This window comes from Melozone crissalis, unplaced genomic scaffold (assembly GCF_028551555.1).
Source record: "Melozone crissalis strain CALT ecotype California unplaced genomic scaffold, PUWL_Pcris_2 ptg000023l_1, whole genome shotgun sequence".
Classification (NCBI taxonomy): domain Eukaryota; kingdom Metazoa; phylum Chordata; class Aves; order Passeriformes; family Passerellidae; genus Melozone; species Melozone crissalis.
In genome coordinates, this window is record NW_026535801.1 from 8,803,613 (window position 1) to 8,822,988 (window position 19,376).

At 40.8% G+C, this 19,376-nt stretch overlaps 1 protein-coding gene across 10 annotated transcripts in view; it reads right to left on the reverse strand.

Moving 5' to 3' along the window:
- Positions 1-651: 651 nt before the first annotated feature.
- Positions 652-19,376, reverse strand: part of PCNT (pericentrin) — a 70,270-nt gene continuing 51,545 nt past the window's right edge. For 9 of the 10 annotated variants that reach the window (XM_054277638.1, XM_054277634.1, XM_054277636.1 and 6 more), the window contains 16 exons: positions 18,995-19,091; positions 18,383-18,537; positions 15,399-15,596; positions 14,971-15,144; positions 14,070-14,265; positions 12,811-13,024; positions 12,170-12,320; positions 9,296-10,012; positions 8,426-8,706; positions 8,071-8,170; positions 6,019-6,183; positions 5,049-5,284; positions 3,831-3,919; positions 2,967-3,129; positions 2,340-2,467; positions 652-1,041 (listed from right to left, as the gene is read on the reverse strand). In XM_054277638.1, the coding sequence (XP_054133613.1) occupies positions 998-1,041; positions 2,340-2,467; positions 2,967-3,129; positions 3,831-3,919; positions 5,049-5,284; positions 6,019-6,183; positions 8,071-8,170; positions 8,426-8,706; positions 9,296-10,012; positions 12,170-12,320; positions 12,811-13,024; positions 14,070-14,265; positions 14,971-15,144; positions 15,399-15,596; positions 18,383-18,537; positions 18,995-19,091 (3,108 nt within the window). In that variant the 3' untranslated portion in view covers positions 652-997. The remainder of the gene's footprint in view (positions 1,042-2,339; positions 2,468-2,966; positions 3,130-3,830; positions 3,920-5,048; positions 5,285-6,018; positions 6,184-8,070; positions 8,171-8,425; positions 8,707-9,295; positions 10,013-12,169; positions 12,321-12,810; positions 13,025-14,069; positions 14,266-14,970; positions 15,145-15,398; positions 15,597-18,382; positions 18,538-18,994; positions 19,092-19,376) is intronic. The other variant, XM_054277629.1, reaches the window with a different exon arrangement.

Genomic DNA, 19,376 nt, shown 5'->3' on the forward strand with positions numbered 1-19,376 from the left:
CAGAACAATTTGCCTCCTGAAGTGATTTCTCTCATGCTCCAATGTTAAAAACCACAACTGCTTCAAAACTAGAGATTTCACATGTCCAGAGATTTAAAATATTCTGGTATTATAATTCTTCCTATGCCTTTTCTAAAGAAATATAGAAACATCACAGAAAGGTCTTATTCAGCATGATACTTGGATCTCTCCCAGACATTGTGACTGGAAATGGATGTACCACCAGAGCACCTCTTTCCTCTTCTCCAACCAGCAAGTTCATGCACATTTGGAACTGCCCCCCTGAAGACAGCTACAGCATAAGATATCAGACACAGGCAGGATCACTTACATTAGATGTAGATAAGAGTTCACAGGTTTTGTTTGCTACAAAAGACTTAAAACTATGGGCCTTTTGAACTAGAAAAATGAAGCTAAAAGTGTCCAGAACAAATAGGACAGACTGAGGAAGGATTTATGTACTGAAAAACCAGAAGATCAAACCCTAAATTCACAGAAAGCTACAGGTATCTTTGATATTTTTGAGAGTATTTGAGCTATTCCTTTAATTGGAATGATCCCACAGAAATACTAAAACCCTAACAATTTTAGGAACAGCAAAAGAAATAAATAGGTATGACAGAAGTAAACAACCACACAATGTAAACAATGTAAAATTCACTAATAAAATGCCATTTTAATAACTTTTTTTACAAGGAATCCACCTATACACTATAGAAAAATAAACACCACAGAGACTTTTTGCAGCTTACAATACAGCAATGCAACCACACTTCAGCTGTTGACTTAATTTCACATGAGAATGTAAAACATTGTTCTTAGTGAAAAGTAAGTCCCTCTTAAAGTACTAAAATATAATAAAAAGAGTCATATAAAAATCTGCTTTAAAAGCACTGCCCTTTATTCAGTTGCATGGCAGATTGCAAGTGCATCTGTTGAGTGAGGACCAACTCAGAGGAAGCAGGAACTTGCAGGACAGATTTTCTAGGTGTTCCCATCACTTTCTTAGGTTTCTCTGATGAGGTGAACCTAGCACTTGTCCTAAATTAAAAAAGAAAACAGATCAATATGAGAAAACTGCTTGTGTTATGAAGCAACAGTGTACAATTAGCAGCATGTTATTTCCTCTAAGCACTTCACATGAGCTACACTGAAAGCAATTTTCACGAGCCACCTAGGAGCAATCCCAAACAGGATTTGAAAGCCTAAACATCTGCCAAAGCAAACCTTCATACCCTGGGAGCAGTGCTCCATCACAGGCCTGCTTTACCCCAGTGACAGCTCCATTCTGCCACTCCTGTGGTGATTCTTTAGTTCATTGGGAGCTGGGAAATCACTCGGCTGACAGCACTGTTCTGAAGATTGCAGCATCATTCTGTAATTCTGGACATTATCATCCTGGTAATATGGAGATGACAAATCATATACACTTTTCACAGAAGTGTCTATGGTATCCCAGCTGTGCAGTACTTTTTCCACACTTGGAATGAAGCAAAATGTATTACCTCCATAAAGGCTGACAGCTTTCAAGTCTAAAATCTGTTTATCTATCTGACCAGCCATGCAGCTGCAGTATTTGGGAAAAAAAACCCAAAACAAACAAACCCACAAAGTCAGAGTAATAAAGTTTCTAGGTAAAGTCCTGCTGAGAACAATGTCAAAGCTCCCAAACTCTTCAGGATTTCAGGATGATGTGATGACAGGTTGCAAGTTCCTCCTGAGGATAAGGTGTTTCTGTGCTATAACCAACATGTAACAAGAGGAAGTAATTAGACTAATTAAACGAAGTAAATCTGGTCCAGAAATTAGGTGGAACTGTTTAAATAGCAAAGCTAAGTACCACTACAGTCCTTTGTGTGCTGTTTGATAAGTCTCAGAATGAGATGGCTGTATTTACCAGCCTCCAAATCTTTTTTTAAAATCTGTTATGAACATAAGGAAGTGATAATTAAGGGAAGCATTACAGTTTGTGCTGCAGAGAAAGCCCTGCTCAGCTATTACAACGGCTATGTTTGACTTTAAAGCAAATTAACTCCACACACAGCTTCATTTAAATTGCAATACTTGCTTGCTTAGATTTGGAAATGGGAGGAGGGGGCAGAAATCACACGAAGTTATTCCATCTTATCTCTTTTACTATGCACTTAGAGAAATGCCACACTTGGAGGAGTTTAAGATACGACTTGGAAAGGTTTCCTTTTTGAGAATGACTTGGTTCCCCCCTAATAATGATAATTATTCCTTGAAATGATGCTCTTTATTGGCAATGTGTAGAAAGAGCCTTGTGAAAAGCAGCCCAGCCTTGCAGGAGCTGGGAGGGGTGAGCAGGTGGTTCTTACCTGGCTGCAGCCCTCGCAGCCTTTGCTGAATCATCTCCAAGCGATGGATGTACTCTGTGAGTGACTGTTCAGGATCCTGAGGTGGCACAAGGGACTTGTCTGCAGCTGAACTTGGGGACTGGTGCAACCTTAGAAAGAAAACGAATTATTTTCTCCTGCTCATGCTATGCTCTCAAATATATCCAGAAGTTACATTCATACAGTCAGGAATTCTGGGCAAAGAAAACCAGAAAACTAGAACCATCACCACCCTTTCCATTTAAATAATTGTTCCTGGAAACAAGAGCAGCAAGAGGCATCATTTAGCCTAGCCTGGATCTACATCAGGCCTGAGCCACCACTAATCCAGTTACACTCAGCACTAGTCAGGGCTGCTGTTATCAATATCCTGTTCCATATCATACAGGTGACTTTTCTTAGCAGAGCTGTCACAAACAGACACATCCCATGACAGAGGAATAGGGTGGGCTAGGATTAAGTCTTTTGGAAGTTCTTGCAGATCTCAAACTCTCCCAAAACATTTTGCTGAATTCCATGCAAACCAGAAGACCACCTGGCTGTGACAAACCACTCCAAGTTAAAAACCCCTGCAATAACCTGAGGCATCTCCCATCTCTGCAGACTGACCTGTTGTGTGAGCGGTGGGAGGACCGTGGGGAGAGGCCTGTCAACCTTGCAGCACAGCTGGGTCTGTGGCACAGCCCTGGGTCCCTGTCCTGCGTAGGGGGAGAGCTCACAGGGCCAGCTGGGGGCTGCTGCTCCTTCAGCACTTCTGTTCTAGCACCAGAGACTGTGGTGAATATGAAGAGTTAAATAATATGCACTAGGAACCATGGAGAACAGGCCGTCATAAACACATCCAATAAACCCATGAAAATGACAGCAGAGTAGGCTTAAGTTTGGTTTTAAGTGCAGGCAAATACACTTTCTACAGCTAACTGCTTTTTTATTTTTGTGGGGTTTTTTGTTTTAACTGTAATTAACAGAATTGTGATGCTATTTTGTACTGAAGTAGAAAGTTAGCATTTGAGGATTCAGGTTTCTTAGGATTCATGCCACAGTGAGTTTATGTACAAAGGTGGTGTTGTCTTTTAAAATAAGTATTTCCAGCAACTTAGAAACAGTGAAAATTACATAGTACCAGGTAATGAAAAAAACACTGTTTAATCTGAATTTTGTTTAGCATTCAAAAGGCACAATGGAATTTTACATCAAGGGCAACAGTTCACCAATACTGAGGGCTGCATTGAGGTGTTTGTTGGAATTCTTACAAAGGCACTCATCAGTAACTCAAAGGAACACTCGAGTTGGCCTCAAGTTACTCAAGTCCTTACTGACCTGCATGAGACCATCTTTCCATCTACTCTACAGATGGATAGTGGCAAAATAAACAGATTTTCCCACGTGGGTTTTGTTTTTAAATGGAACACATCACTGAAGAGAAATTACAAAGAAAATTACAAAGAAAACTCTACTTATCCAAACACATACCTGTGTTACCTCCTATACTGTGAGAAATGCTTTCACCCTGTGTGCTCTTCCTGCCAACTTTGTTCCACTTCTTCACCAAAAACTTTAACCTTGGTAAGAAAACCAATTTGTACAAGCATTAAAAATAAGCAGAAATACTTTAACTTTTAATATTATTTGTTGGTAGAGAGCTGATTAAGTGACATAAGCAATGATTGTTGTGGGAATGACAGGAGAATTCTTCAAATTCAGTTTTTGCAATGCTGGCTTATCCCATTTTACCCTGTAATAATCTTTGAACTGCTGAAAAGACTTGCTTGTTTTGGCTCTGCTCCTGATCTCCAGAGAGCTCTTCCTACCTGACAGAAGCAGTTTGGAGGTTACTGTAAAAATCTGGAGGTGCTGCAGCCTTTGCTGTTATTATGGTATTCATGTCAAAGACTCTGTGTCATCTCCTGCTGGAAACTTGCTAGTGATCATTTTAACTATGAAATTGCTCAGAAATAACCACCTGTTGCATTTAAAACTGCTTTTTTTTTTTTCATTCAATGGGCTTAATGACAGCATGTTGTCCCATGTACAGCTAGCAAAACCCATTTGATAGTGACACAGCATGATAAAATCACACCCAATGCAACACACACTACTAGATTCCAGAGAATCATTCCTGACAGATCTCATTCTGATACAGGACAGATTGTCCAGTGAGACCAAGGAGAGAAGGGTCAGCCCCAAAGGACCCCAGTTTGTAATGCTGTGCACTGGTTCTCAAATATATTGCAGCTGGGTATTGCTCAAATAGCTTTTTCATAGAATTATGGAATGGTTTGGGCTGGAAGGGACCCTAAGGAAGCCCACCTTGTTCCACCCTCCTGCCATGAGCTGGGACACTTTCCACCATCCCAGGCTGCTCCAAGCCCTGTCCAACCTGGCTTTGAACACTCCCAGGGATCCAGGGGCAGCCACAGCTTCTCTAGGCAACCTCTGCCAGGGCCTCAGCACCCTCACAGGGAAAAATTTCTTCCCAATATCCCATCTAAATCAACCCTCCTTCATTTTCAAGATATTTTTTACAAATCTTTAGTACAGATCAAACTCAGCTAACAAGTCATGCTTGAACCAGTCCTGGAGATTGCTTCTGCTTAATATTAATGTAGGATAAACCACAGGAACTATCAATTCTTTTAAGCTTCCAAGGAAACATCACCAATAAGAGACAAGGGAGTGTTTTGGCTTTACCTGGAGATGGCAATGATGGCTCTGGCTGCACACCTGAACTTGGTGAAGGGCCTGGAGTGGGATGCAGAGAGCTGCAGGTCTGCAGAAGGATAGATTCCCATGCGGGCAATGAGAGACAGAGTTGCCTGCTCACAGTCCTGAAAGCCACCCAGCAGCAGCAAGAGGTATTTCTTCTGATAAACCAGAGCCTTTCTAAAGCTCTCTGCTCGAATGTATTTTCGATATAATCTCTGCAACTGCAGAAAGAAAAAAAATAATTTAAAAAGTTCATTTTTTTCCTAGTTGCTGTTGCAAAAAGCCAGCCACAGACAAGGTGTCTTCAAGTCAAATGGCCAGACTGAGCACACAAGGGCAGCCAAAACAATTCTGTTCACTGCTAAAACCCACCCAAATTTGGAGTGTCAAATCTCTTTAAATCTCCTGGATGTTTTCAAGCAAAATTGTCATACTCAAAACTCTAAAACAGTTTAACTCTTTAATAAAAAAGAACATCTGCTTAAAAAAATATAAGCCAGAACACATGCTGGGAGAGATGCCTATCAGATTTGATTACAATCAAAGTGTCAGAAAAATAAAAAGTATTTATTTAGTCAGCAGGGATTAAAAATAATGTTGTTTTCTATTTTCATGCTCAGACAAAAAATCCAAGTCTCCCTCTCATTTAAGAGTGGAAAGAAATTCCAAAGATGCAGATTACTTTTGATGCAAGTTCCTAACACTGAGAAAGTTCCAGAGGAACTTCTCTGATGAGGTACATATGGGGACAGCTTCTAATTTCAAATAATATATCAAGCTGTTTGTCTAGAAAATCAACCTTTTAAAACAGCAACTGAAGATGACAGCAGTAAGTGAAAGATGAATGCCATAATCTGACAGATCCCTTTTTTCCCCAGCAGATTAGTTTCAAATGTAAGCTCCTGGCTCTCCAAGCTCCAGACACCCCCTTTACTGGCTATCCCCATGATTTTACCTTAGGATTGGAAGTTTCTGGTACTGGTTTGTTTTCAATTTCAGCATTGGCTTTAGCCAGCTGGGATTCTGCCTGTTTCAGCATGTTCTGCAGCATGTTCCTCTCTCGTTGCCAAGCCTCTCTTTCCAGCTCTTGAACAGGGGCAGCATCACCTGTAGATCTCACCTAAAACACAAACCTAAAGGAAGTGAGCCACAATGGGTTTTGCACATTGTTTTCACAATCAAACACCTCAAACTGAGTAATAACCCAAATTTAAGACAAATTAAAACATAATAAGCCTGAAAACCAGCAATGGTGTGTATTCAGGTGTTCAACAGCACAATGGGAAACTGAAATGCATGAAAAACCTGACTTTCATCTGCATCCGCAGGCAGCACAGAAATAGTGAAGATGTCTGTGGACATGCAAAAACAAGTTGTGAAAAATCCTGAAAAATCCCACATTCAATTCTGAGAGTCTGTTGCCCAGAGAAGCTGTGGCTGGCCCATCCCTGGAAGTGTCCAAGGTCAGGTTGGACAAGGTTTGGAGCAACCTGGTCTAGTGGAGGGTTCCCAGCCTATGGCAGGGGGTGGAACAAGATGGGCTTTAAGGTCCCTTTCAACCCAAACCATGCTGAGATTCTGTGAAACTGAGTTTTCTGATAAGGAACGAAACTCAGGACTCCAGCTCCAATTCTTCATGGAAGTTCTGCCTTTGTAGCCCTCTTTTTGTAGCAACTACAAGTTTACTGGTCATCAGTTACATCAGAGCATGATGCAGTAGATAACAAAAGAAATAGAAGACTTTTTTTTAAGGTAGTTGATGTTTTACCCCTTGAAATAAAATCCATACATTACAGAAGACAGTACAAACAACTGACCCCACTTTCTCCTTGCAACTTATTTCAGTACAATCTGTAGTATCTGAAAGAGTCTACATGACTCATCCATGTCCTTGACTTCTGCTGCACCATTTGGCAGCTGACTGACCAGACAGCTCCATTGGGCACAGATTTTCCATGCTGACATTTTGCCAGGTTCCCTGTCCAATATTCCCCAATTTATTGCAACTCAAGGGGGAAACAGCAGAAAAATCCTTTGGTGTCCTAAGCATGTGGTTCACTACCTAAAGGAAGGAGAAATTCAGAGAGGAGACTGAAGGAAAAGGTGATTCTGGAAAAAAAAAGAATCAAAGCCTGAAAAGAGGGCAGAGAGGATGGATTGTTGGTGCCCACAGAAAAAAAAAAAGCTATTGAGGTAGAGTTTTTGCTCCTAATCTCTAGAAAGGCATGTGACTTTAAAGTGCTCTACTGAACACTTTTTTTTATCAAAGAAAAAGGTCAGGAAACTTGAGTTCCTTGATTTTTGTGTGGTCAACCCCTGAAGGAGGGAACTCTGCTCCAACAAGGGTTTTGTCTACAGCTGACAGCTCTAAAGGTTTGTGAGAGGAAGGCTTAACTAAAATAACCCCATGAACTTGGAGAAGAGGCTGCATCCTCCTCCTCAAGGCTGGAGATGATCTACTTAGCAATCACCTGTGTGGCTGAACAGGTGACAAGGAAAAATATTAACTCTATTTTGTAAGCAGATAGACATAGGGAGAGCTGCCACATGCCAAGGCAGCTTGTCACACATCAGACTTGTGAACAGAAGACACAAAAAACTTTTCACTTAGTCATAAATCTCTGTCTATTTCAAAAGAAAAACATAAAACTGCAGTTATTTGGGGAATCAGATGGAATCTAAAAGTTATGCATTTATGTATTTTGTATCAATAGAGCTTGATCTTGGGTAATCCCTGGGCTTGTGTAAAACACTTGCAATACTGCAAACTTGGGTCAGAACAGCCCTCCTGAGATGACAAACCACTATGGTTCTTTTTGAAAAAAAGTACTTGGCATTTTGGTGAAAAACAGCTGTCTCCGGATGCATCAAGAAGCTACAGCAACACATCCCAAAGCCGGTGATCCTTGGACACATTACATATCTAGGGAAAAAATGTTCTCAGAAGCAGACTCTGCAATATGACAAAACAGAGTGGAACATGAAAATAAGTTAATATTTTCCTTACCTGAGTTGTAGCAGAAGACAAATCTGATTTTAGCTCCCTTAATGTCTGCAGTAAAGAGGCCACAGCTTCATCATTTGACGCAGACCAGTCATTAACCGTTCTGTTAGGCAGAAACACCTCTTCAGTATCAGGCTGATTTGTAAGAATGTTAACACACATTTAACTGCTTCTTCCCACTACTTGACCTTTAAGGTTCTCAGGCTTTACTTATGCAATATTTACCACACAAATTACCACAAATACGCAGAGAAATTAGCAAATTCTGTTAATTTTTAAGAATTAAAAAAGCTCTCAGCCATGACAGACACAAGTTAATAAGCAGGATGGAAAGCAAAGTGCTGTTTTATGAACTCACTTATCCAGAGTTTTATGTATGAACTCATTCAGGTGCATAACCACAAAGAGCAACTGCTGCCTTATCTTCTCCAGCTGTTGTTGCTGCTGTTCCAAGTGGGGTTTTTCAGTTTGTTTTGTCACAGGCTGTGTGGCACTTCCATCTTTGCTTGAGGTACACAAGAGTTCCTCCTGACAGTTTGGAGTTGGAGGATTTCTTTCTTTTTCTCTTAAAACTGACAGCATTTCCTGCAGTTCTTTGATTCTTTGTTCATCCCTTTGGTGTTGCTGTTGCAAGTTTTGCTGTTTGAATAAAATAAGGAGTAGTTAATTGCTTGTTATATATACCCACTTATGTAAGTGTCACCCACCTAATCAGCACATCCCTCTGGGTGTTCCTGAACTGCCAGACCACTTTTGGGGAAGGCTTGGAGCACTGCTTCCCAGGGCCACCAGGAAGCCATATAATGACACTGGAGTGGCCATTGTCCCCATCCAAAGAGAAACCCAGGGTGAAACCACTAGTTTGTCAAACCATGATTGGGATCCTAGCTCATAAAATAAGGGCAATGACATGAAAGTTAGTTTGGTTCCATCCTGCATTTAATCCATATTCATCCCCACCTGTGAACAACCAGCACAGGCAAAAATTTAAAGATCAACTTGAAAGATTTAAAGATCAACTTCCATGAACAACAAACCCAGACAATCCCTTGAAAATAGCTACATTTCACAAAAGCAGGACAAGAGCTCATTTAATGTATTTTTCAGAATGCTTTAACAGAAGGGAACATTCCAATCAAAGAATACCATCCAGAGGGTTAAATCCCAGTGTGTGGGGATGTAATATTTCAGTGTGTGGCTATTTCAGTGTGAGGCAGAGCATTCTCACCAGTCTCTCCTGATCTCTCTGCCAGTCCTTCTGTTTCTGTAGCTCTGTCTGTTGCTGCTGTTTCTGCTCTCTTTCTCTCTCCTCTTTCCTGTTCTTATCTTGCTCTTTAAGCAGTGTGAAGAGTGACTGCAGTTGTTCCCGGTCCACTTGGAGCTTGACCTCTCTCTCCTTCTGGGCCTCCAAGGAACGGATCACCTCTTGCTTTTGTGTCTGAAGAGACTCCAGGGTGGCTCTCAGTTTGTCACTGACCTCCCTCTCCTTCTGGGTTTCCTCACAGCACATCTGCACCTCAGCCTCCAGCTGCCTTTGGGACAGGACGGCCTTCTGGTGCATTTTCTCAATAACAGCAGCAAGCTCCATAGTTCTGCTCCTCTCCTCTTCCAGCTGGGCTTGGAGCTCTCGGACAAAGGCCTGTTCCAGCAGGGACTCCCTGTGCTGGCAGGAAGCCCCTTCCTTCACCCTCATGCTCAGCTGCTCTGTCACAACACGCTCGTGGTTCAGGGAATCCAGGAGCTCCAAGGATCGCTTTTTCTCAGCTTCCAGGCTTTTCTGCAGCTCCCTCAGCTTGTTGTGCTCCTGGGCCAGCAGGGCTTCGCAGCGGGAGTGCTCGATCTGCAGCTCCTTGCGCAGGTTGTCTGTCACTGTCCTCTCGTGCTCCAAGGACACGGCCAGCTGGCACTTCTGCACTGACTGCACATCCAGGGCAGCCTGCAGCTCCTGGGCACAAGGGGAAAGCACAGTGATTCCAGCACAAACACTCACCTGTGGCACTGGCTGGCATTTAGCCTTTTTCAACCTCCTATTTTATCCAGAAAGATATTCAAGACTTAACTAGAGTAGTTCAGGTATTAAAAAGCTTAATTTAAATTTACAGAAAAATGCTCTTTAGCAATATGGCACCAAGCAACAAAACCAAAAATTATCATGTTAATGTATCTGCCAGTGTCATGGACCTATTTTATGAAAAATCCTTTTGAGAGGATTTTTCTCCTGAGAAGCTGAGAGGCCTCACAAATGGAATGTAAACAATAATTATCTGCTGCTGTGGAATGCAACAGGTGGATCTGTGATTGGTCTTATATGGGTGTTTTTAATTAATGGCCAATCACAGTCCAGCTGTCTCAGACTCTCTGGTCAGTCACAAGATTTTATTACCATTCCATTTCTATTCCATTCAAGCCTTATGATGAAATCCTTTCTTCTATTTTTTAGTATAGTTTTAATATATCATTGTCTTTTAATATAATATATATAATAAAATAATAAATCAGCCTTCTGAAACATGAAGTCAAGATTCTCATCTCTTCCCTCATCCTGGGACCCCTGCAAACACCACCACATGCCAGTACATTGTTCCTTCTTCAGTTAGTAAGACGCTCATTAGGAAATCACTACTTTTTCCATCACTCAGTCCCATTAATAAGTAACATCTGCAACAGCAATAACCCTGTTGTTTTAAAAAGAAAAAAATCTAAGCAGTAAGAGTAGATGTAAAGCTTCAGGACTTGGCAGCCCATCTCTTCAAAGCACAGAGTAGAGACTGCAAAAAATAAATCACCAGAATGGTCTGGTTTGAAAAGGATGTTGAAGTTCATCTCATTCCTACCCCCTGCCATGGGCAGAGACATCTTCCACTATTTCAGGTTGCTCCAAGCCCTGGCCTGGGAAAACTTCCAGGGATGGGCCAGCCACAGCTGCTCTGGGTAATCTGGGTGCCAGGGCCTCACCACTCTTACAGGAAAGAATCTTCCTTACATCTAGTCTAAATCTACTCTCTTTCTGTTTAAAATCCATCCCTAGGTCCATTCTGGGAGCCAGTCTTTCTTCAGAAGCAATGTCAGGCACTGAAGGAGCAGTGTAGGACACTGCAGACAGCCAGAGCTGGCACTGCTGTCCTAGTAGGGAGGCCCACCCTGCCCTGCACATAGCCAGCTGCATTTGTTATCTCCTAGAAAGCCGGGTCAGATGCTAAAAGGCAGAAGCTTTCCATAATGGGGCTTCAAAAAAGATTTGTGAATGCCAGACTAATCTGTCCAACAGGTATCCCCAGGGCAAAGCACTTTTCTCCTGGCCTTGGCTACTCTGTCCTCCCTGCATGAGCAGGTTTCTGAAAAGGAGGAACATGGTAGCAACATCTCCTAACCATGCAGCAGTAACAAACACCCCAACAAAAATCACTCACCAACTTAAGGTGACAAGAGAAGCCAGACCACATGGAAATAGTCAGAATTGTGTTTCCTCACTTAGGGAATTTAAGGATTGTTTGGAGTTCTTTGAGAGAGTTTAGTTTGAGGGTTTAAGAAATGGTTTATGTTAAATCTTCCTCCTTTTCCATTTACTGTGGGCCTTTTACAAGCACTGAGTCATTGCTAATATAGTCTTGCAGAGAAAGTTGTTCACTTGTTTTCTGTTCAATTTAGAAGGGAACAGAACAACTTTGGTCAACCTCCAAAAATATATTGTATATTGAAAAGGCTCCACTTACTCTCTGCCAAACCTATTTATCATTGGGTGGCTTTCTTTATCATCTCAGACATCATACATGTCACACCCTCATGCTAAGTCTGCTCTGGAATTAAGGGTGCAGTCACACAGCTGCAGGATCTGGCTGTCCCTACTCAGCAAGAGGCAGTACACAACAGGGGAAAAAAACATTAAGATGTGGAAACAAAATATCAACATGGCATTCAACCTTGGTTTATTTCTGCATGTGCAATTACTGAAAGCAACTGAAAGCTTTAACTGGGTGAAAAAAGACACGTTCAGAAAAGGTTTGGGGGCTTTAACAGTTACTAAACAAAGAACAGAGGAGGTGAAGAAGACTGCACAAATAACTCCTAGTTAACGTCATGCCCCGGGGGAGCTGGGCGTTACCTCCATGGCCTTTGTCTTTTCATCCTCTGCTTTCCTCTGCTGACGCTGCTGTTCCTCAAACCAAGCTCGCAGCTCAGAGCCCTTCAGCTGCTCAGCCTGCAAGCCTTCAAGTGCAGCTGCCAAATCCTTCTCTTTTTTTTCCAATTCAACACTGCAAAGTTCAAAACGACATTTCTGTGTTCAGAACAGAACATCCTTCACCAGCATCACAAGCAAGACATTTTGGGTTGGTTTCTCTGAGTTCTATCTATGATTTTTGTTTCTTTAAAGTGGTCTCTATTCTTTCTAAAAAGGGTCAGTATTCAAGTCACAGCTAGTTAGCAGCTGAAAACATTTACCTCCCTGCAAGCCAAGTTAGAATTGCTTGATTTAGTAACAATGAAGAGATAGGTTATTTATTCTGGCAGGGCAAAGCTGTTGTCCTGTGAGAGGAAAGCAAAATATTGGCATACACTCATAAAAGGGAGTGGGAAAGGAACATACCCAAGATGACAGAATTTAGTAAAGAAAACACAACCCTTAATAGTGAGACCCCTGGTTTTCCTCCCTGTGTTTCCAAGTGCTTTATGGATCCAATTAGCTCTTCCAGAGCTTTACCTGCTGATAAATCAAGTAAATGAATAAATAAATCTACTTCTTACTGTAAATGATTTATTTCCCTCTGAAGCTCTTCCAGGGATTTCTGCAACCTTTCATTCTCTTGCTTGCTTCCAGAAAGCTCTGATTTCAGGGATGCTTTTTCTTGATTCAGGAGATCACATGTTTCAGAGGATCTTTTCTGCTCCTCAGAGAGGGTGCTGTGCAAGTCACTTACAATAGATTTTTCCTGCTGAAGTTTATATTCCAATAATTCAACTAGAATAAGAAAACACTGTTACAGTTATTTACATTACAGAGACTTTGACAATATGGTATCACTTACACTAATTTAAATTAGAAAAAAAAGTCAGCTGTACTGAAGTGTTCTTGTCTGAAGAATTAATCTCTTTTCAAACATAAGAGGAATCAGCAAAAGCATGTATAAACAATGTGATTCTATCCTTGTGATATTCTGTAATATCATTCATGGATTTTAAAACTCATTAAACAAACTTATCCACTTAGATAAGGATAAGTTTCCTTACATTCCTTATAACAAGAATCACTATATAGAACCTGTTTTACCAGCTCTGTTCAGGCCAGTGAGTTAAGAGAAACAACTCTCTCTAAATTTGGAGGTTCCTGTTTGATAAGTACTTAATAATTAATGTACCTATGTCTACAGCATTATGTAAATAAAATTAGTAATAAATTTCTGGATGTCCAGAAAATTTTCCTCTATTGGACTAGTGCATGTGCTATAAAATGGCTGAATCCTGAGTGATAGTGATGGGAAAACAACAAGAAGGAAAAAGCAGTGTTTATTTTTGATCAAGGTCACTTGCACTTGTTTCCTTATTACATAAAGGGAACCTGCTGTGAAAACCAAGGCTTGCTTATTTAGTCAGGAACATGGTTTAGCAGTGGCCTTGGCACTGTTTATGGTGAGACTTCAGTGTTAATGGTCTTATCCAACCTAAATGATTCTTTGATTCTAAACTAGCAAACACAAGATAAATAATTCTGCAAACAAGCAGGGGGTTTACTGTCCTTGCTGGGTTTTCTCCATGTATTTACTGCTTCAGTTCCATTGCTTTGGGTTATTTCACAGCTTCTCTTTGCTTCTCATAGATTTATCTTAACTACTGATATGAGAAAGAACTGCTCTCATCCTAGGCAGCCTGAGTGCATTCAGTAAACCTGAGGAATTGTACAGCATCTGCTAATTGCAGGACACCTTTTTCTTTTTGCCTTTTCCCTTTGAGGCAAAAAGGAACTGCTGCAGAAGACAGAAAGAGCTGACAAAGCCAGCAAGAATTACCTTTCCTCCGGAGCTGGTGCTCCTGTTTGTTGCCATGATCTTCAGCCTTGGTGAGGGTTTCCTGCAGCTGCTGCAGCTTCTCCTGGTTCTGCAGGTGCGCCATGCGGAGCTGAGCTCGCAGCTCCTGGATTTCTGACAGCAGGCTGTTCCTGTCTGAGGAGAAGAGGTGCTCCACAACCATCTGCCTCTGCTCCTCCTGAAACAAAGCAAGGCCTATTCAAACTACAAGGCAATTTCCATATCTTCTGCAAGGATTAATACTAAGGAAACTCCTGCAGTGCAAGTTTTGTACTGAAGCACTCAAATGACTGAGTTCGTGCTTCACATTAATGCAAAATGTTTACATTATGTAAAAAAGGAAAAACTCCACTTCAATTGCCTTGTTAAGTATATATATAACAATTACTACAAGCTAGAAACTAAATATTACTGGCAAAAAGCCCCCAGATTCAGAGTTAGCTCAATATATACCCTTTACAACAGAGGTCTGAAGTTCTAGATAAATGGGAAGGATGGAAAGAATTCAACAAAGTATTTCCTATTCACTATCACAGTGAATCTCATTTTGAATGGATTCTGGGATGGACTCCTAGGGATTAACCACCTCACTGTGCCAGTGTGTCATCACAAGAAATTCTGTACTTATGACCAATCCATTTCTTGATGCCAGCTACAATAATCAATAGGTTTTGTAACACTACAGAAAAAGTTCAAGAAAAATGCTACCACAACAGCAACTCAGCTACTGATCCCACACCATCTGCATTATACAAGACATATAAGATACTAACATAATAACACACAAGATTTAACAACAGAAACAATAAAACTGAAAAAAAATTTAAAAATCAAAGAGAATAAAGAAGTGATTTTTGAGCAGCACACTAGGAGCTTTTCATACTTGTTGTTTGATTATATACTCCAGCTTTTCCTCTAATGAACTTGTGTCACCAGATGCAGGATTGGAGAAGTGAGACTTCAAGTCAATTTGCAACACATTTCTCTCCTTCTCAAACACACTCTGTACTGCCTGCAGAAGTTCTCCTCTCCAGTCAACAGCAACACCTGATGTTTCCTGTTAAAATATATTTTTTTAAATGGCATCTCTCTCAACTTCTAACGCAGCATCTTTCATACCATAAGAGTATATCTGTTAATGTAAGCACTTTTAGAAGTATTTAAAGGGTACTGTCCCTTACTCCTTAAACATATATACACACAGACATATCTCATAACATATTTTATGTACAATATACCTTTATGTGTGTGTATATATTTATATACACACAACCTGGTTCCCTTGCTTTAAAGGGTATTTTACAGCCATACCTTGTCTCCTCTGTCTGCCACCTTGCTGAGGTAATCCTTCAGTGACTGGATAGCATCCAGCAGGGATAATCCCTCCTTCTGCCAGCCCTCCGTTGCCACTTGGGCCTGAGGGATGTTCTTCAGTTCCCTCAAAGCCAAGGGATGCTCTGACAAGGCCAAGATTTTGTGGCTCTCCTCATACACCATCTTCAGCACAGCCTGAAAAGCAAAAAAAAAAGATAATATTAGGAAACAGGCATCAGCATCCTGGAAGTGTAAGAGTAAGATGGGATTGTACTGTGCAACAAAAGTAAGGTGTCTGTATCAGCACACTAAGATGCTATTAAACATGAATTATTATTTTATTATTTATGCCAAAGGGCTGTACTTCACCTTTATTTCTGAACCATTCAGCTAACTTCCCTGGAAATCAATTCAATTCTATCAAGTCTGAAGCTATGTTACTCAACTCCAGTGATGCCAGAAAACTGAATTATGTATTTAGACAACCTTGGCTTAATTTAGCAAATTATGTACAAATATCAACTCCCAAAATAACCAGTTCTAATCATTTACACAGTGGAAATTGTTTCCTCTGACACTGTCAGGCCAAATAATGTATGTTAAATAAATTCCCTGTTCACAAACTATTATATCATGCACAGATGTTTCCTGGCCTCTTTTCAAGGAAGGTCACTGGAGATTTAAATCCTTTTCTTACACACATCTCATCAGAAATATCCCAGCCTCCATGTGGAGCTGTTCCTCATTGCTATGCACTTTAAAAACAACACAGAGTACTTTTATTTAACTCCTTATATTCTTTCCTTGCACAGTTTTAAAATTACTTTTAAACAAACTTAAGTTGCTTTTCTGTCACTGGAATCAAAATAGTGATTACATCAATAATCAGTGAAAACCTTTAGTAAACATTAACATCAAAAGCACAGTAAAGTGTTCAAACTAAACATTTAGTACTGGAATGAGCACTCAGATCTTACAGACAGTAAAGTCTAGATAGATAGCCCACTAAAGAAGCTTAAAAAAAAAAACCAACAAAAAAAATCTGTTTTTTAAGGTAAAATAAAAATCACCTCTTCCATGAAGTCTCTGACACAATTTTTTAAACACAGAATCACAGAATGGTTTTCAGTTGGAAGGGACCTTTCAAGACCATATCTAGTCCAGCTCTGCTGTGACAGGCATGGGAAATATCTTCTATTATTTCAGGTTGCACAAAGCCCCATCCAATCTCATTTTGAATGGATTCTGGGATGGACTCCTAGGGATTCACCACCTCTGTGCTAGTGTGTCATCACAAGAAATTCTGTACTTATGTCCAATCAATTTCATGACCTTACTGAGCACTGAGGTGAGGCTGAAAGATCAGTAGTTTCCAGGGTGCTTGTTATTAAGCATTTTAAAAAAGGCTGCTATGATTCCCTTTTCTTCAGTCACTGGGGACTTACCTGACTGCTGTGACTTTTCAGAAACAATGGAGACTGCCTCAGCAATTGCAAGTGCAAAATTTCCTCAGGACCCTGGGATTCAAATCTTTGGGTCCCGTGGACTTACCTATGTCCAGGTTCCTCTGGTGGTCTCAAATCTGATCTTTTTCTCATAATAGGAGGGACTTCATTCCTCCAGTCCTTTCCTTACCTAATTTAAAGCTTTCCTTATAGGTTTGGCCATGTTATTGGTGGAGACATCTTGTCTCACTTGAGTGACTTGCATGAGCTCCCAATATTTCTGGCTTCTCAAAGGTAAATCCATGGTAATAAAACTGAAAACCTTGAGTATTGCACCAGCTGCACAGCCAGGAATTCTATCCTGGTCCCCTTCCTCTGACTGGGAGGATAAAGAGCATATCACCCATGGTCCCAAACCTTGGGACTGTCCTGTTGCAGTGCTGTTAGACCCTACACAGGTGATAACCTGTAGGGCTCACTCAGCTTGGCAGTCTCAATGACACCACAAACACAAGCTGCAGGTAAGCAACAAGCTTCTCTAGAGAAAATGGATGGCAGCAGGGTGCTTCAGGGCCTCTCAGTAAGGAATCTCCAATTACTACCACCTGATGTGCTTTTCTGGTAGCACTGGTTCTAATGCCAGCAGATGGTTTCACCAGCTTTGCATGTTTGGCTTTTCCTGGATCAAATCAGTTACTCCATGTGTTCTTCCTTCTCCAACCCTAGAGCATCATGTCTCTTATTAGGGGCAGATGGACGGGGGAAGGATCTTTGTTCTGACTTGAGCAGCCATAAAGGCCCAGGCTCCATCTTGTGAATTTGAATTCTGACTTACCTTCCTCCTATTTGCTGGACAAGCTGAGGGAGCCTGCTAAGCATATAGGGAGGCAGGATTCATTTTCTAGGAAGGGTGTTTCTTCTAGTTTCTTATTATTTGAGAACTCACTGTAACCTACTGTATTCTCCCACAAATGGGAATTTCTCCCTTTCTGTAGCTGGAATTTTTGAAATGGCTGAGAGCTTGCTCAGCAAAGCAAAGAGTTCTAGGCATATACTTTCTTCAACTTTAATTACTAACTAGAGTGGGCACTCACTGCTCAGTCTTCTGTATATTCCTCATGTTGCTTGAACTGGCTCTGACCTATCCCTGCACACCTTGCACTGCTGTTTCCACAGCTCTCCATCACATCAGCATGACAAGAACAGGCAGAGGAGCATGATGTCAGCCAGCTGTGGGTGCTTCTGAAACAACTTTCTGTGAAGCCTCCAAGGCAAACCCATAAAGCAGAATAAACAGTCCTTGTACCCCCACATCCTGAAACAGCATCAGTGCTGTCCTGGCAAAAGTAGCTCAATTCTAGCAAGTACAAGCAAATACCAGTAATGTTGTCACCAGAAATACAAGGACAAGTACCATAATCAACTTGCAGTTTAAACAATTACAGAACACTTTTCAGTGTAAATGTAGCAGCTATTTTATATTACCATTTCCTTTTTGCTGTCCAGTTTTAATTTGCTGGTAGGCTCATACATTACCTTCATCTGTGGTGAAAGTATTTCCTTTTCTTTCATTGATTCCATAATCTCTGGGATTATCCCTCGGTACCGCAGGTAAGCCATGACATTGGCATCCAGGTGATCTGATGTCTGTAGCTCCTGCTTTAGATTAGCTGCCAAATTTGAGCTGGTATCTGAAGGAAGAGACACCCCCCATCCCCACAAAGTGTTATAAAGATGGAAAGAACTTGAAACTGCAACAACCACTTGCAAAATAACCATGATTTCTTCTGCTTGTATGAATGCAGGGTCAGATGGAGTTGGTTGGTTGAGATTTCAATTAACTTAAGTCAAAAATCATTAAGCTGCCTTTAGAATGAGAGAAGTGGCCAAGTATTTAAGTCAGGACTAAAACCTCCTGCCTATGTCCAGTATGCAGATGAAAAGGTAGAAGCAGGCACAACACACATTCATATATATACACATATATGTGTGTGTATATACATATATATGTGTAATTCTTAAAGAACTACCTGCCTAAGGCCTGGCTTTCTAATAAGACCCACAGTAAAAGAAAATGGGAGAAAGGAGAAACATGTTTTAATATGGAAGTTAACAAAAGGTAAAAGGAGTCTACAAAGTTCAACTTACTGCTGCCACATCCATCGCTCATGGCAGACGCTCTTGATCTTTCATCATCTTGTAAATCAGAAGGGGTTAAAGTCAAATTACCAGCTTCTCTCATCTGCTTGAGAATAAATTTTTCATGTTACCTTGGTTTTCTGAATGTAGCTATTGCTTTCAGCATTTATGACAACTTTTTTATTAGTGCAGATTTTAGCAAAGGCCTGCTTGATCCAAGTGTTAGACATGGCAAATATCATGATTAAATGCAACATTGGTGCTCTCTGGAAGCCAATCCATCTCCATTTTTCCCTCTTCTAGTAGTTTTAAGATACAAGTATTTATATTTAATTACTCATCCAAGCAAGGCACGAAAATATACAGCTAAAGAGAAATTTTCTAAAGTATA